The sequence below is a fragment of the Alternaria viburni genome, assembly GCF_023758015.1.
Source record: "Alternaria viburni strain BMP 2772 chromosome Unknown scaffold_16, whole genome shotgun sequence".
Classification (NCBI taxonomy): Eukaryota; Fungi; Ascomycota; class Dothideomycetes; order Pleosporales; family Pleosporaceae; genus Alternaria; species Alternaria viburni.
This window is the reverse complement of record NW_026055785.1, coordinates 244,771-266,445: the sequence shown is the minus strand read 5'-3', so window position 1 is coordinate 266,445 and position 21,675 is coordinate 244,771. Positions and strand designations below refer to the sequence as shown.

Here is a 21,675-nt window from a genome sequence, read left to right as displayed (position 1 = left end):
CATCTGAACGCGCATGCCTTCCTCTATAGTGCACTCTCCATTCACGAGGTTTGACACCTATACATTGGCGCCAGAGTGTTGAGAGATGTATCACTGCATTTTCGAGTGCTGAATTTTGAGCTCGATAGAGACTTTGGCATCGAGGAATGTGGTCCATTATTCGTCATTTATTTTCATCGAACTCGACAACTCGTTCCTTTAGTTCCTAGCAACGATACATGTCACGAGATTGCGCCCGCCAAAGCCATCCTCGTCGTCATCATTCGCCGCCGCCATACTCGATCCTAGACGATCCCTCCCATAGCCCAAATGCACATCTACAACTTACTCAACACCTTCTCCTCCCTCCCCTTCAGCCCCGGATGCTGTGTAATAATCGGCCTAGTAACCGCAAAGAAAGCCGTTCCACCCGATTTGCTCGAAAACTGCGCCTTAGAGCCAACGTGAAAGAAAGCAAAGTCGCCCGCAACAAGGTGATGTGTGACGCCGGTTGCCTCGTCTAATACGTCGATTTGGCCGTTGAGCACATACTTGGTCTCTTCGTAGTCGTAGGTGGGGATGTTGCGGGTGGGGCCCGCTTTGATGCGGTAGAAGCCTGAGGTCAGGTATGTGGGGGAGTCGGTGGTTTGGGTGCGGATGCTGGGGGTGCGTTAGATGGGGGTGTTGGGCACTTGGTGTGATGAGGAGATGGAGAGGTTGATGTTGTGGGGTGCAGTGGTTTGGTGGACTTACGAGTGGAAGTCTGCGACGATGGCGCTCTCGCCCTCGGGGATGGGGATGTACTCATTGCCCGCGCCCTTAATGATGGTGAGAGGTACGTATTTCTGAGACACTAATAAATGGTAAGTATGTGCCTTCTGGTCGACGCAGAATTGATTCAGGTGGTGAAGCTACTTACTGGCTGGTGATGTATCTGTGGTGTTGGGTTGAAGGAGAAGTTGGGGGAATAGGGAGTTAATTATCTAATGTTCAGAGCCAGATACCTTTGTTCATATACATCGAGCAAACTGCGCCTGAGTACTGCCTTGGCCCCGTTGAGCACCGATTGCTGCCTACCCCTTCTTCTCCTCTCCGTGATATTTGTCCGCATTGGGTAAGTCGTGCCGGGCAGCCTAGCGTAGACAACCTGACCTTGTACTCGTCAATGTAGCTTGAGATCCACCTCACATTAGAAGCCGATTGGAGACCCGACGTTAGATCTATCGTGTATTGCGTGATATGCGGTGAGATTCGTGGCGCAGGTACGGGGAAGGGACCTGGCGCTAGCGCAATCTAGATTGAGCTGTCATCACATCTCCATCTTTTCACGCGACATTGTTCCCACATTTCGTGACCGTCCCCTAAATATATAGCGAACAGTAGTATACATGCAGAGTAAACACGAATACGAAATGACCAGAAGGCTAAACACAAGCCCCATCTCAGCTCGGACCGACAAGAAAGTAACAACGTCACAACCACAACACCCCCAACATCACGGCGCCAATCCACCATCCTCATAATGAAACAGCTCCCTCAGCCACGCCCAAGAAGAACCATACAATCGCTCCACACCATGCGTCTCCAAGAAACACAGCGCCTGATCCCAAGGCAAACCCCCCTTCCTCATCAACCCTTCCTCAAGTATACCCTTAAACTGCGTATCCAGCGGCCGGAAAAGGCGCATGATTTCAGAAGCTGAAATACTGGAGGTGTGGACACTGTTCGGCATAAAGGTTGTACCGGTGAACTTCCAGCGGATGGCAGTTTGGATGATCCTGAAGGCTATCGTGTAGCGGGAGTAGAGGGTGTCGCCGGGCATTTCGTATAGGTGGGTGATGTGCGTGTGCATGAGATCTACGAAGTTGGCCATCGAGCCAGCGGTAGTAGGAGCAGTGGCGGGGATATGGGATAAGATTTTGTGGCTTTCCGACTCGATCGTGGAAGACTTGGGGTCGATGTGCCAGCGGGTGAGAGGGTCCATTGCTGTGATCGCTGATTAGGCTACGGCCATGCGTAGAGTCGGTGCGAGTCTTCTTACCTGCTTCCGCAAGGCCAAAGGCCTCAAGTTTCTGGAAGATGGCTAGGCAGTATTTCTTCGTCGCGTTAAGATGCTGTTTCCTCCGTGTTAGTCTACGGCTTGAATCCCGGGTCACCAGGAGTTGGTCGCTGAATATATTGGCAACCTTTTCGTATTCATGTACATGTGTGTACTCCTTGTCCGAGGGTTCTTTCCATCCGCGAAGGTCTGGACGCTGGAGTTCCAAGGCATCGGCGGCGTCTGTGCGATCGCATGCTCGCAGCAGACGTAAAGCATCGTTGCAGCGATCTTGCCAGTCTAGTAGTTGTATCTCGACTTCTTTCCTTTCGGTGTATTCCTTGCTCTCACATGGTGTTGGATTTGCCCCATCTGTTGACTGGGTACGCAGCCCTGTGGTGGATGTCCTCGTGCTGATAGTGGGGAACAGCCGCCGGAGCGGAGGCGAGGACCAAAAAGCTGGTACACTTGACGGAGAGTTGCTTTTGCGTGTCAAATGGTCGCAGTCGTCGTTGAAGTGATCTCGATGAGGACAGGTGAAGCATACGACCTTTTCCAGGTTCGCGCAGTCCAGTCTAGAATTGGTTCCCTGCTTGCAGTTGTCGCAATAATGCCTTGTTGGTATAGCCGCATCGGGATCGTCTTGGGTGTATGACATGCTACGTAGGTGGCGAGAGAGAGGGAATAAGAGATGCTGATGCAGGTATGACCTGTAACAAATTGATTAAATAAGAGATGTTGACGTGAGGGCGAAACAAGAACGCAAGACAGGACGCGGGTACCCGTGACGCCAAGCTCTTGTGTTACCCAGGTAGCAAACGGACCTTGAGACGACCCCAAGTTGGGCAAAGCGTGACAAGTAAGGTACTGACGTTGTGGCCATGGATTTCTCGTATCTTGCACTTTATAGCGAAACCGACGAGACTTCCTTATGAGCAAACGATTCGTCGTGTCCTGTGACCATGGCCAAGACGAGTAGTCGAGCTGGAAAGCTCCCAGAACGACACACGCTATCGTTCTTGTTTTCGAGGGTGAAAAGCCACGGCTTGTTCGGTTGCATGTTAATTCGTACTGTCGTATGCGCGTTATCTCTCCAACTTCGTGAGCTCGCGATTACCGCAGCGGGATACCTTCATCCCCATCATCGTTCAATGTGTCCATCTCGTCTCCGCCAAAGCCTTCACTACCCACATCATCGCCGACATCAAAGCGCATAAACTTCTCGTTCTTCGCCTCAGCTGCACAATGGTTAGCACTGCCTTCTCCACAAAACGGGTTAAGAGATACTTACTACCCCACTCCACAACCTGTCCATCCTGAACCTCGCAGTCCTTGAGAACAGTCTTGTCGCCGTCTTTGGCATCGCCACCCTCCATCTTACATCTCCGGCCCAGTATGCAGTCTGTGAGTTGTACGTTGGGTCCGATTTCCACTCCGTCCATCAACAAACACCTCAATAACCTAGCGCCCTCGCTGATCTTGCAGTTTGGACCGATGACGCTTTCCTTGATGTTGGTCTTCTCTTCTACGATGACGTTGTCCGCTAGCAGTGAGTTCTCGGCTTCTACGCGGCATTTCCTTGGGATGGACTCCTTGTGGACGATCTTCGACTGATGGGCGAATGGCGACGCTGCTTCTTTGCCGACTTCCTCGATCGACTGCAGCTTTGCTAGGCGGAGTGAGACGGTAAGCAGAAGATGTGAGTCGTCTACACGGCGGATGAGGGGTTCGGCTGGTCCCGACGGTTGGACGTAGGCAAGGATTGGTGGTACCGTAAGTTTCGTATTCGAGGTGAGCGATTTCGCGGATTCGGGTATGCTGGACGATTTTGTGACTCTCGACGCGAGTGTCGTGGGAGCCTTAGAGTCGGATTCTGTGTTACCGCCGGAGTAAGTCGTGCTGAACTTGGATACATCGATCTCTTCCTCGACAACCTGCGACCCGTGATCCGACTCCTCATCTTCGCCCTGGAGTATTTGCCGCAGACCCAACTTGTCTCCTAGACCGTTTTGCCAGCCGGCCTTCGCCCACCACCCCAAAACCTCCTCGCTGATACTCTCGAATTTCTCGTTCTTCTTGATCATCTCAATAACCCAGTATGGGAAGAAATAGATGTGTGCGTCGCGATGGGTCGTAAGCATTCTTATCCGCGCGTGCTGGCGAATGAGGGAATGTCGCAACGGAAATGTCTTGTTCTCCTCGGTAATGTCGTTCAGCGTATCGGTGGGTACGGAGTAGACCAGTTTCGAGATGTTGCGGCGCAGCGAGTCTGTCGGAACAGGGACGATGGACGTAGGTAGCGGTGTTGTCGCAATGAAATCCGTCTCCTCCTTCTTCCTGCTGCCTTCTCCCTTGGCCTGGTACCACACGCCCATGCCGCCTCTTCTTCCGAGCTTCTCTCCGCCAGCGCCGAAAGCAATCTTGCTGCCATTGTGATCTAGTCCTCCACTGGCTCCTGCGAACCCGCCCTGTTCTACCATCCAGGCGTCTGCCAGCGCCGTGCCGTCCAGTTCGCATACGAGATCGCATGGCAGTACTATGAAGTCGCCCTTGATCGCATTTTGTAGTTCAGGTAACCGGAAGAGGTCGCCGGTACTTGTCTGGTGTGAAAGGTCCTTCGGCGCGAGGATGTCTGGCTTCGGCGAAGGGAGGGTTGTGAGATGTGGATTTTGCGACATGGCTGCCTCGATGGCTTCTAATGACTCTGGCGGTGTCACGACTGTGATGTCTACAATATGTAAGCATAAAAACATAGAAGGACATGCGTAATCTTGCACCTGTGACTCCCATGCGGTAACACCATTCCAGGGGATACCAGACCATAGGCCTGTTCGCGATGGGCAGCAGGGCCTTTGGTATCTCCTTGGGCGTGGATGTGAAGGTACTGAAGGAAGCACCAGGTCCGCACAGAATGAGGGCCTGGAAGCCCGGCGCGGGCAGACTCGTCGCGTGAGGCATCGTGGGTGTGTGCTGTGGGTGTCGCGATATGAGTGTAGAGTCGTAGCACTGGCCTATCTCGATACTTTCTGGATATGAAGGCGCTATTTACGGCCTGATTGTGAGAGATGGTATTGGCGTTTATCCGCTGACTGATGCTGCAGGTACAAAGAGGTGTGGGGTGTAAGAGTCACCCCGCGGCCACCAAAAGTTCGAGGGCTGACTCGCGCGCACTCGCTGCGGCGTGCAGGCATGTGTCAAGTAAGCAAGCAAGCTTCAGCTCCCAGCCACTCGCCCTGGCGTGCCGGCCGTCAACAACAGGGAAGCAGCCGAGCGGCAGCGGCTGACGACCAAAACAACGCCCGACCCGCCCACGAAACATTTCACGATACCATGACCTGAGCTATGTCGTCCTTCAACTACGACCGCTACGACCGCCGCCAGAACAACTCGCGCAACCGCGGCGCCCTCGGCTTCTACGTTCCTCTGATCCTCACCGTCACCGTCGCAACCGCCGGTCTCGCAGCCTGGGTCTGGAGTGCGCGCGAGGACAGCCGCGACTACTCGTCCGATGACGATCTCTCCTATGGCGAAGATTCGGCCCACGAAAAGCGACAGGGCAGGGCGCCTGCAGCACGCGATGTCTCTGGGTTCCCCGTAGGCGAAGGGGGCGGTGAGGGCTATGGCTACGGCGATGGCACGCTGCTCGGCCGCGCACAAGGCGTCATCAGGCGCACACCATCGCCACAGCAGCTCTTCGATACCGTGAGCAAGAAGACAGCTGCGGGCTGGGCCGCGGCGGGTGCTGCAGCTGGTGCCGCGCTCGCTTCTATCCGCGAGGAAGACAAGGACGAAGCTTTCGGCGACCACTCTCGATGGAATGAGGAGGCCACCATAAGGAGGAATGTTGAGGCGCAGAGCCGGGACAGCAATGCTGCGGTTGATGTGCAGGCACGAAGCTTCGCGGAGAGCGTACGGAAGGCTGAAGGCAGAGGCCAGGGCTACGGAGGAAGGAGGAAGACCGTAGTCTTGGTCGTCAGCGCAGAAAGCCTGGACCGGTTGGATGACGACGAGGGCTCATACCGCGAAGAAAACGCTGTAAGCCTTCCATCTCGATTCCCTTCTCACGTGCCAGAAACTAACAGCTCGCAGACCATCCTCTCCCACCTCCCCGACACCGACTTCTCGCGAACCAAGCTCTTCGTCCTCATCTACTCCCCGTCGCTGCGCTCGCGCCCACAGTCCCGCGCCAACTCTCGCACTGGCTCGTCTTCGCTCGGCGACTCATACTCTGCCATCAGCACACCTGCACGCACACCAGGCGAGGAGCTGTCGTCCGTTGAACCGGTCATCTACACACCCGCACCCAGCACCAGGGGCTCTGACAACTCGCTCTGGAACACACTGCACTCCCAGGCCCTCCGCCTCGTCGAAGACCCGGCCATGGTCATGCCTTTCAACACCACCACTGGCTTCGTGCACATGCTCAGGCATCTTGGACCGGAGCTTGTCTACGTAGTCGATGCATTGAGCGGCGTGAACGGTCAGAACATTGACGATATTAGGAAGTGGGTTGGCCAGACCATTGTCGTTGTTGGCGGTGATGGCACTGGCCTTGGTGGGCTCGTTGACACAGACGACGAGGGCCCCATGCGCAAGGGCAAGGAGAGCGAGCACACTGTTAGGTGGTGGCAGGTTCGCAATGATATGATCGGGCTGGGCAAGGGCGTCGAGGTGGTGGATGCCTCTAGGCTGGAAGACGACTACGAAAGGAGGGTCGGTGGACGCGAGTAGATTCGCTTGCTTCTGTACTGGCCTGGAGTTTGACCATATTACGGATGTGTATAGGGACCTTTCGCGATGCTTGTATCTGATTAACGACGAATATACCATGCTTTTGACAGACTGGGCTCATCACGAAATGACGCTGTGCATAAGGAAAGACAAGAATGCGAGAACAGTGAACGCCTGCGCAAAGCCCATGACGCGGGCTTTGCTGCATACATAGAATTTGATCTTGACAACAACCTAATCCCTAAGACCATGTAGACGCCTGCCTTGAAATTTTCCTTGTGAACCCCGCTTGGAACGCCTCAACGCCGATTCGAGAGATGATAGCGCTGGGAATCTACATCTGAACACGGAGCAAGTAACGAAGCTTGACCTGAGCAACGTCGTAGGCGATGTACTCGTTGTACTGCAAGTACGCGTTGGGTACGTTGGTAGCTCCAGGCGGTGTCGATACATCGGGCTAGTATGGTTAGCTGTGAAACTGAATATGGGAATGCGAGCTTGCTTACCATCATGCAGCCCTTTAGGGCTGGGTTCACGCAACCCGCGTCCTTCCACTTTCTCGGGCCAGTCTGTCCCATACCGAATGTGCTGTGTAGGCCCTTCTTGGCGGCGTCCTCCCCAGCAGTGTACGACGCGTCGGTAAGCTCGTGCATTGGGTTGCCGAGCTCAGCTTCACAGAGAAGAAGCAGGGCAGTGCCTCCAGAATTGTACGAAGCGCAGTAGTTGGCCGATTTTGAAGACATATCGGCGAGATAGATACCTTTGCCAAACATGTATCCGCTGACAGGGGCTTCCGGTGGAGCAATCCTGAGACCTTGTCCCAAAATACCACCATAGTTGGTAACTCGGGATCCGTGCCAAAGCAAGCGGCGGTTGCTTGCGATCTTCGCATACTTGCTCTTGTCGAAACGGTCGAATTCTCCTTGACGCTCGATGCGGAAAATCTCTTGAACTTTGTAGCTGACATGATGTGTCTTGCCCTTCGAGTTGTTGAGATACTCGTCGATCTCCACGAATTCGCGACTCTTGTGTTGAAGAGGGGTCATCTCGTTCATGCCAAGTCCCTGGAATTGTTTGTCGAGCTTGTTCACATCGCTCTTGTCCTTCAATTGGTCCTTGAGCATGGCAGCAGTCTCCTTCATGTCCGACAGACTATAGTGGAGTACGAAGTCAGTATATGCCTCACATGCATTCGTACAGTCAAGAAGACTTACCTCTCAAGTAGCTCAATCTCCTTCTTAAGGAGTGTGATGTCTCGAATGACCGGCGGGCGATTGCGACCGAAGGCGTGTGGGATGAGAGAGAAGTACTGGTTCGACAGACGTTCAACCTCTGCCCTTGAATCGTTGTCGTTCTCGTCGATAAGCACGGACAGGTCCTTCAAAGTCTGGAAACCACGAGCGATGGTACCTTTACTAAGCTTACCCAGTGGGAGCTTGTTTGCGTCGTAGTTCAGGGCAGTCATGGTTTGATTGAAGTAATCCTAGTTGAAAATGTTAGCCTGAAATCCGTGTTGCCGCATACGCATCGCTAAAAAGTAACGGATAGACACGTCCTGAGGCTATGTAGTCTCCAGGCTCCATGATCTTTCGTTTTTTTTTTCAAAATGCGACGCGGGTTGTAGCCACCCGGGTACTCCAAAAGCACTGGATTCTTACCTGGTTGAAGATGAGCTTCATAAGATCCTGGACCGGGGGAGACAAGGTGCTGTCGGGCGCTACGCCATTGGTCTCGTTGGCATCAGCACCAGCATCGGCATCGCCGTCGTCATCGTCGTCCGAGTCAGGGTTGTAGGAGCGCTCTACGTAGGCGTATTTGCCAGCCTTCGGCTCGTCACCGCGGTTCGCCCACTTGAGGCCAGACTTGTCCTTGAACTTCTTCTCAAACTCCTGCATGGCATTACTGAGGCCTCCATCGCCAAGCATCTTCATCTGGCCACGGTCGCCGACTCGCCCCCAGCGTGTCCACGTTCGGTAGCTGGAGCCATCGGTGAGAAGCTGGACTTTGTAGAACTTGTCTAAGGTAGTCAGCATACACGTCCAAAATCTGGGATTGACTGCCGTTACTCACTGTTGTTTGCAGACGAATTCGTTTGGTTGAGTGACGCGTCGTAGATCGTGCCGTCGTTGTTGTCGATGTAAACGCGCCAGCTAGACAGAGGGCAATGCTCGTCTACGGAGATGGCAATCTGCTTGGACTTGGCATTTTGTCCATCTCCAACTTTGGCATTCTCTTTGATCTTGGGCTTCTTGGTCTCCTGTTGTGCAGTTGGTGGTGATGCAGATGACGCCGCGCGCTTCTTTGACCCGTTTTGGACAGGGGCAGGAGCAGAGGCAGGAGCTGGCGCCGCCGCAGAAGACAACACATATTGCGACTCAGGAACATATGAATCTACTCCAACCGTCAATTTGAAGTTCTTCGTTAAGATTTGAGAAGCATGTTGCGGTTCTGAGTGCGTCGGATTGTGGTGGACTTACCTGTCGCCTCGCACTCGTCGAGCCATTCGAGGCTAACGATCGACACGTTCTGAGCAACAGCAGTCTTGACTTTCGTGGAATTGCTCTCGAAGTCTTTCTGTGTTGCGATGAGATGGGTTGTGTCCGGTGTGACGCTCGACAGGAACTCGGCGCCGAGTGACGTTATACGCGTCTGTAGCGTCGACTGAGTTACTCCACTCGCGAAGCGGCCAGATGCCGCGATGGACAATCCAGTAAGGACCATTGCTGCGATTGATGCGATTGACTTTGATGAACCTTGGAAGACGCGATGCAGCTGGATTGGGGGCGCAGAATGGCTATTTGAACATTTGGTTGAGACGGAACCAGGTGGCCGATGAGACGATGGCCTGTGTTCGGAAGGAACGCCCTTAGGCATCAGCGCCCAAAGCGGACTAGCCCCCATTTCTGCCTTCGCGAACGGCACGCGTGCACACATGATAAGTCGTGCCACAAGCACCCGCATCATCACGACAGCAAACTTCACTCATCAACGTCGCTTCCTGTCAAGATGGCATCACTACTCACCATACCGCTGGAATTGCTGGTCGCGGTATCAGAATACCTTCCTACTGAAGATCTTGGTTCACTGCGTCTTGTATGCAAACAAACCGAGAAGTCGCTATATGAATGGTTTTCCAAAGAGTTCTTCTTCAAGAAGCAGTTCATGCTCACGCACAAGAGCCTGCAAGCGCTCACCGACATATCCAAGCATGCCAGTCTTTCCAAGAAGCTGGTACACATCATCATTGCCACCAACGTCTACAGCGAGATACCACTACGCTTCAGGGACGACGATGCCGCTACACGCTACATTCAGGGCTACGAGGACCAGAAAGCGCTTTTGGGTACTGGGATCGACCGCGAGATGCTTACGGAAGCTTTCGAGCGTCTCGAGAACCTCACCACCGTCGGGATCCGCGACTTCAACGCAGGCAATCGAGTTCGTGACGGCAAGAGCTGGAGCTCCTGGGGCGCAACCACCGTCCATCGTGAGACCGGTATTGAGCTACGGTTCGCCGATCGCGATTCCTTCGGACAGGATGTCGGCACTCGTTTCACGTCTCGCGTCTTCTCCAGCGTGCTGTACGCTTTGGGCAAGGCCAACCGACGACCTACTGAGTTTGAGGTGCTGCTTCGTCAGCGCGGCCTGCCCGACACGGCATTCTTTCTTCCAGACTACATCCGACCTACAGTGGAGCCCATACTGCAGAACACAAGCACGTTACTCTTGAACGTGGACCTCAAGCCTCGTTACCTGCACACCCACAGCAACGGAACGTCAGTGGATCCAAACGCGGGACGCTCGCTTCGGCGCTTCCTCCATTTCACTCCCAACCTCGTTCATCTTCGCCTGAACTTTGAGAAACATCTGGTGGCCAATAACGAGGACTTTCTGCAGTGGTTGGCTACTCCGAAACCCACTACCAGCTCAAATACAGCGACCTTTCTTGACCCAGCCCCAGTTGCTCTACCGCTCTTAAAGAACCTCGAGCTTGGTCAGCTAAGCGCTCGGGCTGATATTCTGTTCGACTTTATCTCCAAGTTCGCGCCGACTCTGGAAGATCTGAGCCTATGGAGGATGAACATCCCCGCTGTAGTCGCTCCACCTCACGGACACAAGCCCAACTTCTGGCGCGACTTCTTCCGCAAGCTGTCCAAAACGCCGCGGCTTGCTCTTACTCATCTTAAAGTCGGCATGTTGCAGCAAGATCACATGTATGTGACTTTCAAGAGCGATGATGCAAACAACAATTCGAACACCCCAGTCCCAGTGAAGAAGGTGAAGGAGTACGCTGGAGCAGACATGGACAAGTTTTGGGAGGAATTACAGGAAGAGGTGAACGTGGATTGGCCGGCGACGGTACCCGTGGGTCTTGACGCAAGCGAAGACGATAGCGAAGACGAAGACGAAGAGATGGACGATGACGAAGATGATGATGAGGATGATAGCGATGAGTGAGACAAGTCTCTAGGTGCTCTCATGATGTTACGATCTATACTCCCTAATTCTAGCCTTTCCTTTATTAAGCAATGGTTGCATGAAGTCGCCTTTCATGTACATTTTGAATGACGCGTCCTCAACACTGTCGCAATGACTTCTTTGTCCAGACTTCGTGGTGTACAACTAGTTTCACATCCATGGATACTACATATGTCGCTCATTTGATCAAACAACTCTCCTTCCTCAAGTCTAGGCGCAAGGCCCAGAGCTCAATGAAAAAGATGACAAGATACCGTTGACAGACACGCATCACTGATGCGCACGGTACACAAACAGCACTGCGAACAGTGCGTGTTGAATGCCTGGAAGAACGAGAATCACCTCGTCCTCTCTCCAAATCCCAAAGCCCTCGGAGGTCAGTATCTGCAAGCGACAAGCACTGTGTCAGATAGACTGTCTGTGACCAGACTGAATGCGATTCCACCTTTCATCTTTGTGGTGGCCTCTCATCTTTCCCTGTTGACCCGCTTAGCGGACATCATCAGTATACCAGACCGGAGACCGGTCTGGCTGGGACGACAAGGCGCTCAAGGCGGATCTTGAAGTTGCTGACAACCAACCCATCTAGTGAGTGTCGTCGTACCCTGCCGCGTGGGACCCCGTACGTAAATCGGGCGCGACAGTATGACCTCCAGTAACCCAGCTTAGCTGACAGCCACTTGGCGGTTGCACCAGCTTAGCTGACATGCGAGTTGAACATGAGACCTTCTCATGGCAGTAGTAATCTGCGAAGCAACTGAAGAGAAAAGAAGAAGTCAAAGTGGGCGGGGAGCAGCAGTTTATATACCCAGAGGGCTGCGCCAAGATCCTACGGCGCTAGGCGTCAGTCACCTTTGTGGGACTTGCGGTTGCGGCTACCTAGGTAGGCAGCCGGTTCTCACTCTCACTTTGTACCTAGATAGGTTAGACCCAAGTCACGCGCTCGTGGAGACTGTTTGATTATCAGAATGGACCAATAGTACGCAAGCACTCTTGGGCAACTCGTCCTTCACTCCGTAGTTGACCTCCCGATTACGCAGTTCTTGGAGGCAAAACAGTCGAGACCTGCCTGCCACCCGAAAACAGCCCTTTGCCTAGCTTTCACGATGCTTGGCAATCACTCCTACCATAAAGACAGGCACCGCCCTCAGCAAGGCAACCAATTCGATTCCCACATCCAGTCGTTTCCAAGTGATCACCTCAAAGATGGCGCCTGTGAGGATCAAGAACGAGCCGCCCAAGAAGACCGAGGCCCAGATCATCGTCGGTCTACAAGAACATATCATCGTCCTCGAAAAGCGCCTGCGGAAGAAGCAGAAGATGGGAGAGGTCACCGATGATGACGACAACAACTACAACTACAACAACTACAACGACGACAACGACTACAACAACAACGGCAACGACGATGATGACAACGACGACAGTGACAGTGACAACAATGACAGCGATGACGACGATGACGGCGATGTCGCTCCAATCTTCTCCAACACCTCCGACACCCAGCTCGCCCTCCGCCTCGATGGCGTCACCCGTCAGCGCGATCAATACAAGGGCGCGATCGAGGTTGGCCTTGTCGAGAACACCAAGCTCCGCGAAGAGCGCGACCACTACCGGGATCTCTACATGGGAGTGATTCGCTCTACCGGCAGTGCCAACACCAACAGCGTCGGTAACAACAACTTCCTCAAGATCGAGTCGAACTCTACCCACTACCACATCAACATGGCTCAGGATAGCAACCCCTTCAGTGGCTTCGTCAAGGCGCCCAAGATCAGCGAGCCCAGCGAGCCCGAGGTCAAGCGTCCGATATACGGCGATCAGTGTCATCGTGAGAAGAGGCACAAGCCTTGTCGCAAGACTTCATGTCCCTACTGGCACCGTTCTCAAGGCGCGCGTTTCGCCGCCATTCGCCCTACTCTCTTCTCCAACAAGGCTGCCGAGAATCGAGCTCAGCGCCGCTGAACACGGCTGTCGGGGTATTCAGCGGCTATTGACAGGAGCTTAGTGAAGCGACCCAGTGCTGAATGCCTACAGGGTGGACTGTGGTGATAGGTTTGGGTTTGGGGTTGACATCGACAACCTCCTCGAGAGACTAAAGGATGGTGTTACTTGGCTTACACGGCTTTAAGATCCTCCTAGGAGGCTATGAAAGAAGGGTGTTCTGGTGATAGTCTTTCGCGATACCCATTGCTTTGTAGTCTAACTAGTACGAATGAAAACCTACCGTTGCACAGGGGAGTTTGACCAAGTAAACTCATGTGAAGACTTTGAAGGTTATGAAAAGAGTGAATGGCAAATGACCTGATGACATGTATGAACAAAATGATGAGAGGAAAGACAACGTCAAGGGCAGTACGACAGCATGTTGTTTTCTACGAGGCCCATAGGACTTCCCGTAGGCTTCTACGAAGACGTGAGATCCTCCAGGAATATCACAAAGCCCTTTGCTTGGGTGGCAATGGAGCGATGTCAGCTTCCCCGCCCTCCCCAAAATGGCGATCTTTTCTGAGAGCACAGATCCGATGTAAATACTAGCTAAAACAAACGAGATCCCAGAGCCGGTCGGGTGTCAGTGCGACATTACTCAGTCTGACATATTGGGTACGTGCCTCTTAGCTATGTGTTGACCGGTTCACCGGTCAAGATATTTCCAACCAATCAGCATCCTTCTGTTATTAGACACCTTGCGATTTCCTTTCTCTTTCTTGCATTGACCCGAAATCGGTGTACGTCTCATCGTGTCACCTATCAAATGCAGTGAGCATGCTGCAGATGTCCACATGAGTTGGGGTAGACGCTTGACACGACCTCGCCTCGTGTCGCACAGTCGATGGGCAGCGGAAGCAGGCGCAGGCGCGGGGTCGTAAGGCAACATGGGCATCTTCGTCGGGCCTACACGTTTGGAGGCGCACTGCAGTCGTGATGCCAGTCTACTCAAAGAGACTATCGTCGACGGCACCAGTCAATTTATAGATGTAAGGGGCCGAATGTGTTGACAACATTCACGATCGTAGCTCCCGGTTTACTGACCGGAGCGGTCGAGCTGGCACGTGCACTATGCGGTGGCTTTACCGGTGAGATCCTCGACAACACTAAAACGCCGGTCACATCTCAATCGGAGCTCAAGCCTTTCGCAATCGCAGTTCTTCCCTGAGGCATTACGAGGTAACACGATGGAAGTTCTCGATGCGAAAGGTCTCTCTGAGCGCCTGAGATGGGAAGACAATGAGTACTGGCTGCACCTCGAGGCTGAGACTCCGTTTGAGAAGTATCCCGGTAAGTCTGGGAATATGAGCGTGGGTCGCGCAATCAGCTAACGTCGCGCAGCAAAACAACATGCGCGGAGGGTGCAAGAGAAGTTGGGTGTTGAAGAAGGCCTGATCTACCTACCGGGTCAACCAGCGAGGAACAACGAAGATAGCGACATGCCAGCACCCTTCCGACAACGCCGATATTTCTATTACTTGAGCGGGTGCGTTGATCTGGGAGTAAATGAGGACCGTGCTGATGGTATGAAGATGCAATGAACCTGACTGCCATCTGACGTACGACACGCGACGCGACGAATTGTCCCTGTTCATTCCCCGCATCAAGCCTGAGCGCGTTATCTGGTACGGTCGTGGCTCCACTCTAGCAGAGGCACTCGTGAAGTACGATGTCGATCAAGTTTTCTACGCAGATGAGCTTGAGTACGCCGTGCAGGGATGGGCGATCGGTAATCGGCAGGCTGGCATCTACGTCCTGCACCAGTCGTCGCAATTCCCCGGCTGCGACAATCTGAAGCCCGGTATTGATTCGATAGCCCTTCGGTCAGCCATGAACGTTTGTCGCATGATCAAGGATGATCACGAGATCAAGCTTATTCGGAAAGCGAACGACATCAGCTCGCAAGCGCACCGAGAAATCCTTGCTAACATCACGAACTTCAAGAACGAGGCACAGGTCGAGGGATTGTTCATGGATGTGTGCATATCGCAGCAAGCGAAGCAACAGGCCTACGATCCCATCGCTGCTTCCGGACCGAACGCCGGAACTCTTCACTATGCCGCGAACGATGAAGACCTCGCGGGTCGTCAACTCATGTGTTTAGATGCAGGATGCGAGTATGAGCTCTATGCAAGTGACATTACCCGCACTTTCCCGCTATCTACTTCTTGGCCAAGCAAAGAAGCCGAGAACATCTACAAGCTGGTCCAGCGTATGCAGGAAACATGTATCAAAAGGCTAGAGCCCGGCGTAAGATATCTCGATTTGCACATCATGGCGCATCAGATCGCAATCGATGGGTTACTGCAACTCGGAATTCTTCACCACGGAACGAAAGAAGAAATCTACAAGGCAGGTACAAGTAGAGCATTCTTTCCCCATGGTCTTGGACATCACATAGGCCTTGAAGTGCATGACGTGGGTCAGGCACAACTCATGAGTGTAAGAAGAGGGAAGCCAGTGTACCAGCAGGTAAGTTCAATCAATCCCAACATTGATCAGTCGCTAACAATCTGACAGGCACCATCTCTTTACCCACAGGATTTCCATGTCCCAGTATATGACTCTGAGACTTGCCTCGCGCCCAGCGATCCCCAGAGCAGCCATCTTGAAGAAGGCATGGTTGTCACTGTCGAGCCTGGCATCTACTTTTCCGCATACGCTCTACAGCATTTCTATCTCCCATCACCCGTTCACTCCAAGTACATCAATACTGAGGTACTGAAGCGCTACATGCCCGTGGGCGGTGTTCGCATAGAAGACGACATTCTCATCACCTCATCTGGATACGAGAACTTGACTACAGCCCCAAAAGGCGACGCAATGCTTGAAGTCATCCGGCACGGAAAGAAAAGTGCTGTGGACATGCCGAGTTCCGACTTCACTCCACTACGAAGACCGAGCGGTCCCGTTGAGCCAACTCTGCGACGCGCGCCCGGTATTTCTACGCATACACCATCACAACACTTACAGAAGCCACTCGCCAGAGCGGCAACCCTTCCCGCAGACTTCGTTCAGCAACGCAACTCAGACTTCGCGCCTTTTGCAGGCCCCTCGCTCTTCTCCAAGTTCTCACGCTCAATGACCACGGAAGAAAAGATCCAGCAGTGGCAGCATAAGCGTAGCCCAGTACCGATTGCGCCCGTCCCCTCGGTCAACGCGAAGCAACTGAATTCTGTCTGTGGCGAGATGGATCCGAACTTCCAGCATGTTTACATGAGCAACGCTTCCAGTCCGGCGTTCTCATCACAATCGACTCCGCAATTCGACAGTACACCTCCGTGCCAGAATTGCGCAATCCTGGTACAGACGCTGGATCGGCTGCGTCAAAACCTCACATCCTCTATTCGGAGCTCTTCAAAGCCTGAAGAGAAGCCTACTTCGGAAGCCGATCTGAAGAGTAAGAGCACCAAGCGGGAACGCAACGACGATCTAACACTGCCACCACGCATTGGCGAACTTTCTGTCGGCACTTCGGCTTGCACCATAAACCTCGATAAGAACCAGAGAATTCCACTTCCACCACCCCAGCCTGATTCTAGCAGGACAGTAGATACAAGAGCAGCGCAATGGGCTAGACGCCACGGCGCAGCTCATCCTACACTTCCGATTCGCGCCCGAACTCTGGACAGCCAACTTTCACAAGCGTACTTTCGGGGCGAGGAGTCTACAGATAAAGTCCATCCTGTCCCACCACACCATCAAATCCGCACAGCCAATGGAATACCCGAACGATTCAGGCGTCGCACTCATAGGAAACTTCCCGATCCTGTGCCGTCTCCGCAAGCTCTAGAACCGGAAGCTACACGGCAGAAGTTAGAGTCTCTGCAACTGAGACTTGACTCACTGGAGCAGGGCGCTCGAGTCAAGAAAAGACAGCAAGACCAGGCTATGTTGCCCGAACGGTTTCTCGCCTCAAGACCGTCGATGCCGGTATTGATGTCCCAAAATCCATGGCAGCAGCACCATCGACCCACCGCCGCGAGAGGCTCTGGCGATAGGACATCAAGTAACCTGGAAGTTCTCGACATCGATAGATCTCGGCTCGAACGTTTAGAGGAGAGCGAGCGACAGAGGCGCTTAGAGCGCGATGCGTTGACCAGAGATACGTTCTTTTTACGATAATGATACAACGGTTGGGTTTATTTTACCAGCTGCGGCAAAGCCAAATAGGTTATTTTTACCTTCTCGGCTCTGCTTTTACAAACAATATACGTTTTATTACCCTCCATACATATACATGTCGTCTTGCATGCAGTTGGAGGGTACTTCCAGCTTGCGACCATATCTGGTATATGCTACACCCGGTTGCGGCGCCACTACATTCTTGAACACTTCGTGCTCTTCCCGCAAATCGAGAAAATGAAAAGCGCAGCAGGCGTTATACTAGTAGTTAAACGTCATCGGTATCGAGGCAAAACCCGTTCGAAGAGATGAAAGGTGCAAACGCAAGGCTATTAGATTCAGAGATAGGCGTTGATGTGGGGCGCAAGTACCAACATGGGGTCACCCCACTCTTGATCTAAACTTCGTTCTTCGAACATCCATGGATGCTCCCTCTCGGTCCTTTTCGCCCTCATTTCGGTAGTAAGCATCGCAACAAGCTTCAACTGATCAGGGTCACAGGCTTTCGACAATTGCTCTATCTTTGTTGATGACGGTACCTAGGAGTCGCCCAGATGGTAAAGCATGACCAGAAGCATTGTGGACTATCTGCAGCCATATGCATACACATCGGCCCCGATAGGCAGGTGTGTCTGGATGCAGGAGCACAAACACATCATTGGCTTGTCGCATCCCTGATGCCGACTCGGCGCATACGCAACTCTTGGACCGTTACAGCGGTATCTACCTGTGCACAACATACTTCTGTATCGCAATGTACAAATATCCCCAAAGCCCGAGATTCTCGCGCATATCCTACGTTCGCTTCTGTGATTTAGTCTCGAAAACAACAGCCTCACTATGAGGGTCACCTTCGCATTGGCACCATGCCTGGTTTCCTTCGCAGCATGTGCATGCGTGCCCGACTTCGCCGACAAGACACTGTCTGATCCGCTGACACTACAACACCCGGCAGTTATTGCAGCATTTGAACAAGTCCAGCGCAACCTCTCGGCTTTATACATCAACACAACTCGAGATGGACTCAGCTTCGCTGTTGTACGTAAAAGTCCAATTCCATCACGAGGCTTAGCACTAACAATCACAAGGTTCATGCGTCAAGCCCAAAGCCAGCATATGTGTTCAACAACGGAACATTGAAGTTCAACGAGACTGATGTGGGACCCACCGAAGCAAATTTGGTGACGAGCGACTCGATCTTCCGCCTGATGTCTTGTTCGAAGAATGTCGCGATGGCCTCTGCTCTGGTCATCGAAAATCAGCTTAGACAAAACTCTTCATCATCGTCATCCCTCCTGACTATCGACACGCCCGTGCGCCAGTTGCTTCCCTCTTTCGGTCTACCGGAGAGAGACTGGAACGACGGCGGCAGTGAGATCACGCTGCGTATGCTTGCGAGCCACACAGCGGGTATACCAAGAGAAAGCTACAGTACTGGCTTCAACATGATTCTTAGTACCGGAAAAGCAGATTCGCCGACTATTGGAGCCGCATGGGCGGGTGAAACTGCCCAAGACGTAATTGATGGGATAGCGATGAAGAATCTCATGTTTGCGCCAGGCCAGAGGGCAGCTTGTAAGAGACTTCCTCCTGCCAACGAGACGCGTACTGACACGAATAGATTCGAATGCAGGCTTGGGTATTCTAGGTGGTGAGTGAATATAGCATGCGCCTAACGAGAACATAGACTAATCGACCGCTAGCTGCTGTAGCGACATACTACAACAACATCACTTCCTCGTCTCTCAGCTGGTCTGAACTGACATCGCAGGAACTTCTTCAGCGATTGAACATGACCCATAGCTTCTTTGGCTCTGTGCCGCAGGATTTTGACCCAGACATAACTGTACCGGGCGGTGAAAGTTGGGTCGATTTGATCGTAGGCGAAGGCTACGACCCAGCTGCCGGCATGTGGAGCTCTGCAAACGATCTCGCCCGGTATATGCATGGCCTATGGCTCACGCCTGAGCCTACGCTCATTACGCCCTTCCAACGTCGTCAGGTCATGAAGCCAAGTGTCATACTTGCAGACGGCAAACAGCAGAGCGGCCCAGGCTGGGAGATCGAGATCTTGAACTTACCGACGAGTGAAACTGCTAGTCTGGAGGAAGACAGTATGAAGACATATAGCATCTTTGGCAAGTCCGGCGATGGAGGAGGCTGGCATAGCTGGATCGACGCCATACCAAATCTCGGTTATGGCATAATCGTGCTCGTGCAAGGATCTGGCCTGGCCGACTACGCAGGTATCTCGACGAGTACTGTCAGAGACACAGTACATGCTATCCTTGCGCCTGCTTTCGCAGAAGCATTGAGCACAAGAACGAAGGAGCGATTTGCAGGGTTCTACAGCGCTGGTGAAGACACTGGACTCATTGCTGATGAAGTCGCCACCACGCTGTCAAACTCCTCCACTTACGCCAACTTGGAGATCAAGGACCAGATCTTGTATATCCGCTCGCTCATCGTGAACGGTTCATCCGCGCTCGAAGCAATAGATCGCCTGTCCTGGACCGCGGATGCCCAGCCACGCTACTTCTCTACACCGGAAGGGGTTGTCTTGGAGCCGGCGGAGGGCGTAGGCGAGACAGATGAATTTGGACCTGGAGCGCAGGTTTGGAGGATGATCTTTCCAGGGTTGGCATCGTGCGATTGGTTCGACTTCGACGGCTATCATGACAGCAATGGATGGCCTGTGAGCAAGGTTGTCCTGATTGAGAATGAGGAAGGAGTCGAGCTGCACTACCCACCATTCGACATTACTGTGAGTCGAATGAAGATACACAAATAAGACTTCTCATCAAATTTATGTACAGGTGTCTTACCGTGAGTCGGTGCTATTGACACAAGGCTCCGCGCCTGTATTAGTCAGCCGTCCTCGGCATTGCGCATCTTGTCACGCGCGGAGTTCCCCTATCAACACATGACTCTCCCTCCGAGTCGACGACCTCCGCTACCCAAGCACAACACCAACCATCTCTTGACGTAGACAATTTCATCACCAGCTCGAATGCGACATCAAAATTACACGCCTGGCTACCGACTGCATCATTTCAACTGCCCGGGGTGATTCTCGGGTAAACATGCACGCTGCTCCTGCACAAGCTCGCGCTATCATCGATGCCTTCCACAACAACGTAGCTGAAACCGAAAGGCAACAGCGTGAGCTGCAGATCCAAGAGAGTGATCAGCACTTCCACGACATGTACAGTCCATGCAACCCATCGTCGACGTTCCATGACCTACAGTGTGGCCACAGGATCCAAACAGAGTATACCGCAAGCTGTGGTGTGACCTGTGCGCGACCGATGCAAGGCCAGCCGTTCGTCTGCCCGGCTTGCCTGATCGATGTAGTGCGTGCGGAAGTAGCTCTCGACAGTCTCACTCTCGGCTCCAGTGATGACGCCGCAATGGACAGCACGGGGCTAGCCGAGGAGGACAGGATACAACACTTCGCCAACAAGTACGTCGCCGCAATGCTGAAGAAGGGCTATCGCGCGTGTAAGGCAGTGCTCAAGATTGATGAACCTCGCATGCAGTTCTTCGATCAATTCATGCGACAGGACGGGTTTGGAGGCGTGGAGGATGAGCCTGCAGACGGCATGACTGCGAAGCCACGGAAGCGTCCTGGTGCGGGTGGTGGCCGTAGACAGCCTGCCAAGCTGCATGCAATACATCGAAAGAAGCCTGGGACGTGGGATTATCGTGATCCGACTGGAAGCGAACCAGTTCTGGCAAAAGCTGCGCGCGAAGATCCAGGCGATTACAATAACGAGGATATGGAAGGCGGTAAGGGGATGACAGGCGATGCTGTGGAGGTGGCGCATTCGGGACAATCCGCTGATGCATGTGTCGATCTCGTTCCGCAGTCAGAAGCAGCCGAGGCTGTACTAACAGCGATGGAAGCATTTGCTAGGCTTTCCACGTGGTGAGTGAGCACGGCAGATCTTCTAGTACCCAGAGATGTAGCGTTAAGAGATCTTCAATTGTATTTCGAATAGTCCCTGAGCTCGGACAAGAGGTCATCTCGGAGTAGACGTTGCCGGCTGATAACGAAAACCGTCGCTCAAAGCCCGATCTCGATAGAGGAATTCGACAGAGGCATCCCGATAGCGGAAGCCGAAGTTTGCCTGGAATGTTAAAAACTCTGCCTGAGATGTGAACCAAACAGGGGTCAAAGGGATGCGGGGAGGACGTGTTTGACTGGAGAGTGTACCTAGGTAGCTTTCTTGCTGGGGTCTGTGCGCTGCTGATGATGTCAGCACCTGGGCATTCTTCGATAGATTCCTCAGACTCAATCTCCAGCACCTACCACGTTCATTCATCATCAGCAC

General features: G+C 53.1%; 9 protein-coding genes across 9 annotated transcripts; 6 read left to right on the top strand and 3 right to left on the bottom strand.

The window, feature by feature from the left end:
* Positions 1 to 317: 317 nt before the first annotated feature.
* Positions 318 to 1,963, bottom strand: J4E79_007421 (uncharacterized protein; the record flags this gene model as incomplete). The annotated part of the gene is made up of 3 exons (XM_049356287.1): positions 318 to 639; positions 733 to 832; positions 1,597 to 1,963. 3 exons carry the CDS (start codon positions 1,961 to 1,963, stop codon positions 318 to 320), a joined length of 789 nt encoding a protein of 262 aa, XP_049209174.1.
* A 1,167-nt stretch (positions 1,964 to 3,130) lies between these two features.
* Positions 3,131 to 4,975, bottom strand: J4E79_007420 (uncharacterized protein; the record flags this gene model as incomplete). The annotated part of the gene is made up of 3 exons (XM_049356286.1): positions 3,131 to 3,255; positions 3,309 to 4,745; positions 4,795 to 4,975. The coding sequence occupies 3 exons, from the start codon at positions 4,973 to 4,975 to the stop codon at positions 3,131 to 3,133; spliced, it is 1,743 nt and encodes a 580-aa protein (XP_049209173.1).
* Positions 4,976 to 5,359: 384 nt separating this feature from the next.
* Positions 5,360 to 6,748, top strand: J4E79_007419 (uncharacterized protein; the record flags this gene model as incomplete). The annotated part of the gene is made up of 2 exons (XM_049356285.1): positions 5,360 to 6,052; positions 6,107 to 6,748. The coding sequence occupies 2 exons, from the start codon at positions 5,360 to 5,362 to the stop codon at positions 6,746 to 6,748; spliced, it is 1,335 nt and encodes a 444-aa protein (XP_049209172.1).
* Positions 6,749 to 7,082: 334 nt separating this feature from the next.
* J4E79_007418 (uncharacterized protein) lies at positions 7,083 to 9,469 on the bottom strand (the record flags this gene model as incomplete). Its single annotated transcript, XM_049356284.1, has 6 exons — positions 7,083 to 7,205; positions 7,255 to 7,900; positions 7,963 to 8,231; positions 8,407 to 8,765; positions 8,819 to 9,139; positions 9,226 to 9,469. 6 exons carry the CDS (start codon positions 9,467 to 9,469, stop codon positions 7,083 to 7,085), a joined length of 1,962 nt encoding a protein of 653 aa, XP_049209171.1.
* Positions 9,470 to 9,754: 285 nt separating this feature from the next.
* Positions 9,755 to 11,206, top strand: J4E79_007417 (uncharacterized protein; the record flags this gene model as incomplete). Its single annotated transcript, XM_049356283.1, has 1 exon — positions 9,755 to 11,206. The coding sequence occupies one exon, from the start codon at positions 9,755 to 9,757 to the stop codon at positions 11,204 to 11,206; it is 1,452 nt and encodes a 483-aa protein (XP_049209170.1).
* A 1,227-nt stretch (positions 11,207 to 12,433) lies between these two features.
* Positions 12,434 to 13,192, top strand: J4E79_007416 (uncharacterized protein; the record flags this gene model as incomplete). The annotated part of the gene is made up of 1 exon (XM_049356282.1): positions 12,434 to 13,192. The coding sequence occupies one exon, from the start codon at positions 12,434 to 12,436 to the stop codon at positions 13,190 to 13,192; it is 759 nt and encodes a 252-aa protein (XP_049209169.1).
* A 1,211-nt stretch (positions 13,193 to 14,403) lies between these two features.
* J4E79_007415 (uncharacterized protein) lies at positions 14,404 to 17,009 on the top strand (the record flags this gene model as incomplete). Its single annotated transcript, XM_049356281.1, has 6 exons — positions 14,404 to 14,506; positions 14,558 to 14,702; positions 14,749 to 15,572; positions 15,627 to 15,688; positions 15,737 to 16,765; positions 16,809 to 17,009. The coding sequence occupies 6 exons, from the start codon at positions 14,404 to 14,406 to the stop codon at positions 17,007 to 17,009; spliced, it is 2,364 nt and encodes a 787-aa protein (XP_049209168.1).
* A 1,172-nt stretch (positions 17,010 to 18,181) lies between these two features.
* Positions 18,182 to 20,132, top strand: J4E79_007414 (uncharacterized protein; the record flags this gene model as incomplete). The annotated part of the gene is made up of 4 exons (XM_049356280.1): positions 18,182 to 18,379; positions 18,430 to 18,916; positions 18,963 to 18,992; positions 19,045 to 20,132. The coding sequence occupies 4 exons, from the start codon at positions 18,182 to 18,184 to the stop codon at positions 20,130 to 20,132; spliced, it is 1,803 nt and encodes a 600-aa protein (XP_049209167.1).
* Positions 20,133 to 20,424: 292 nt separating this feature from the next.
* J4E79_007413 (uncharacterized protein) lies at positions 20,425 to 21,377 on the top strand (the record flags this gene model as incomplete). The annotated part of the gene is made up of 2 exons (XM_049356279.1): positions 20,425 to 21,130; positions 21,343 to 21,377. The coding sequence occupies 2 exons, from the start codon at positions 20,425 to 20,427 to the stop codon at positions 21,375 to 21,377; spliced, it is 741 nt and encodes a 246-aa protein (XP_049209166.1).
* Between the last annotated feature and the right edge of the window lie 298 nt (positions 21,378 to 21,675).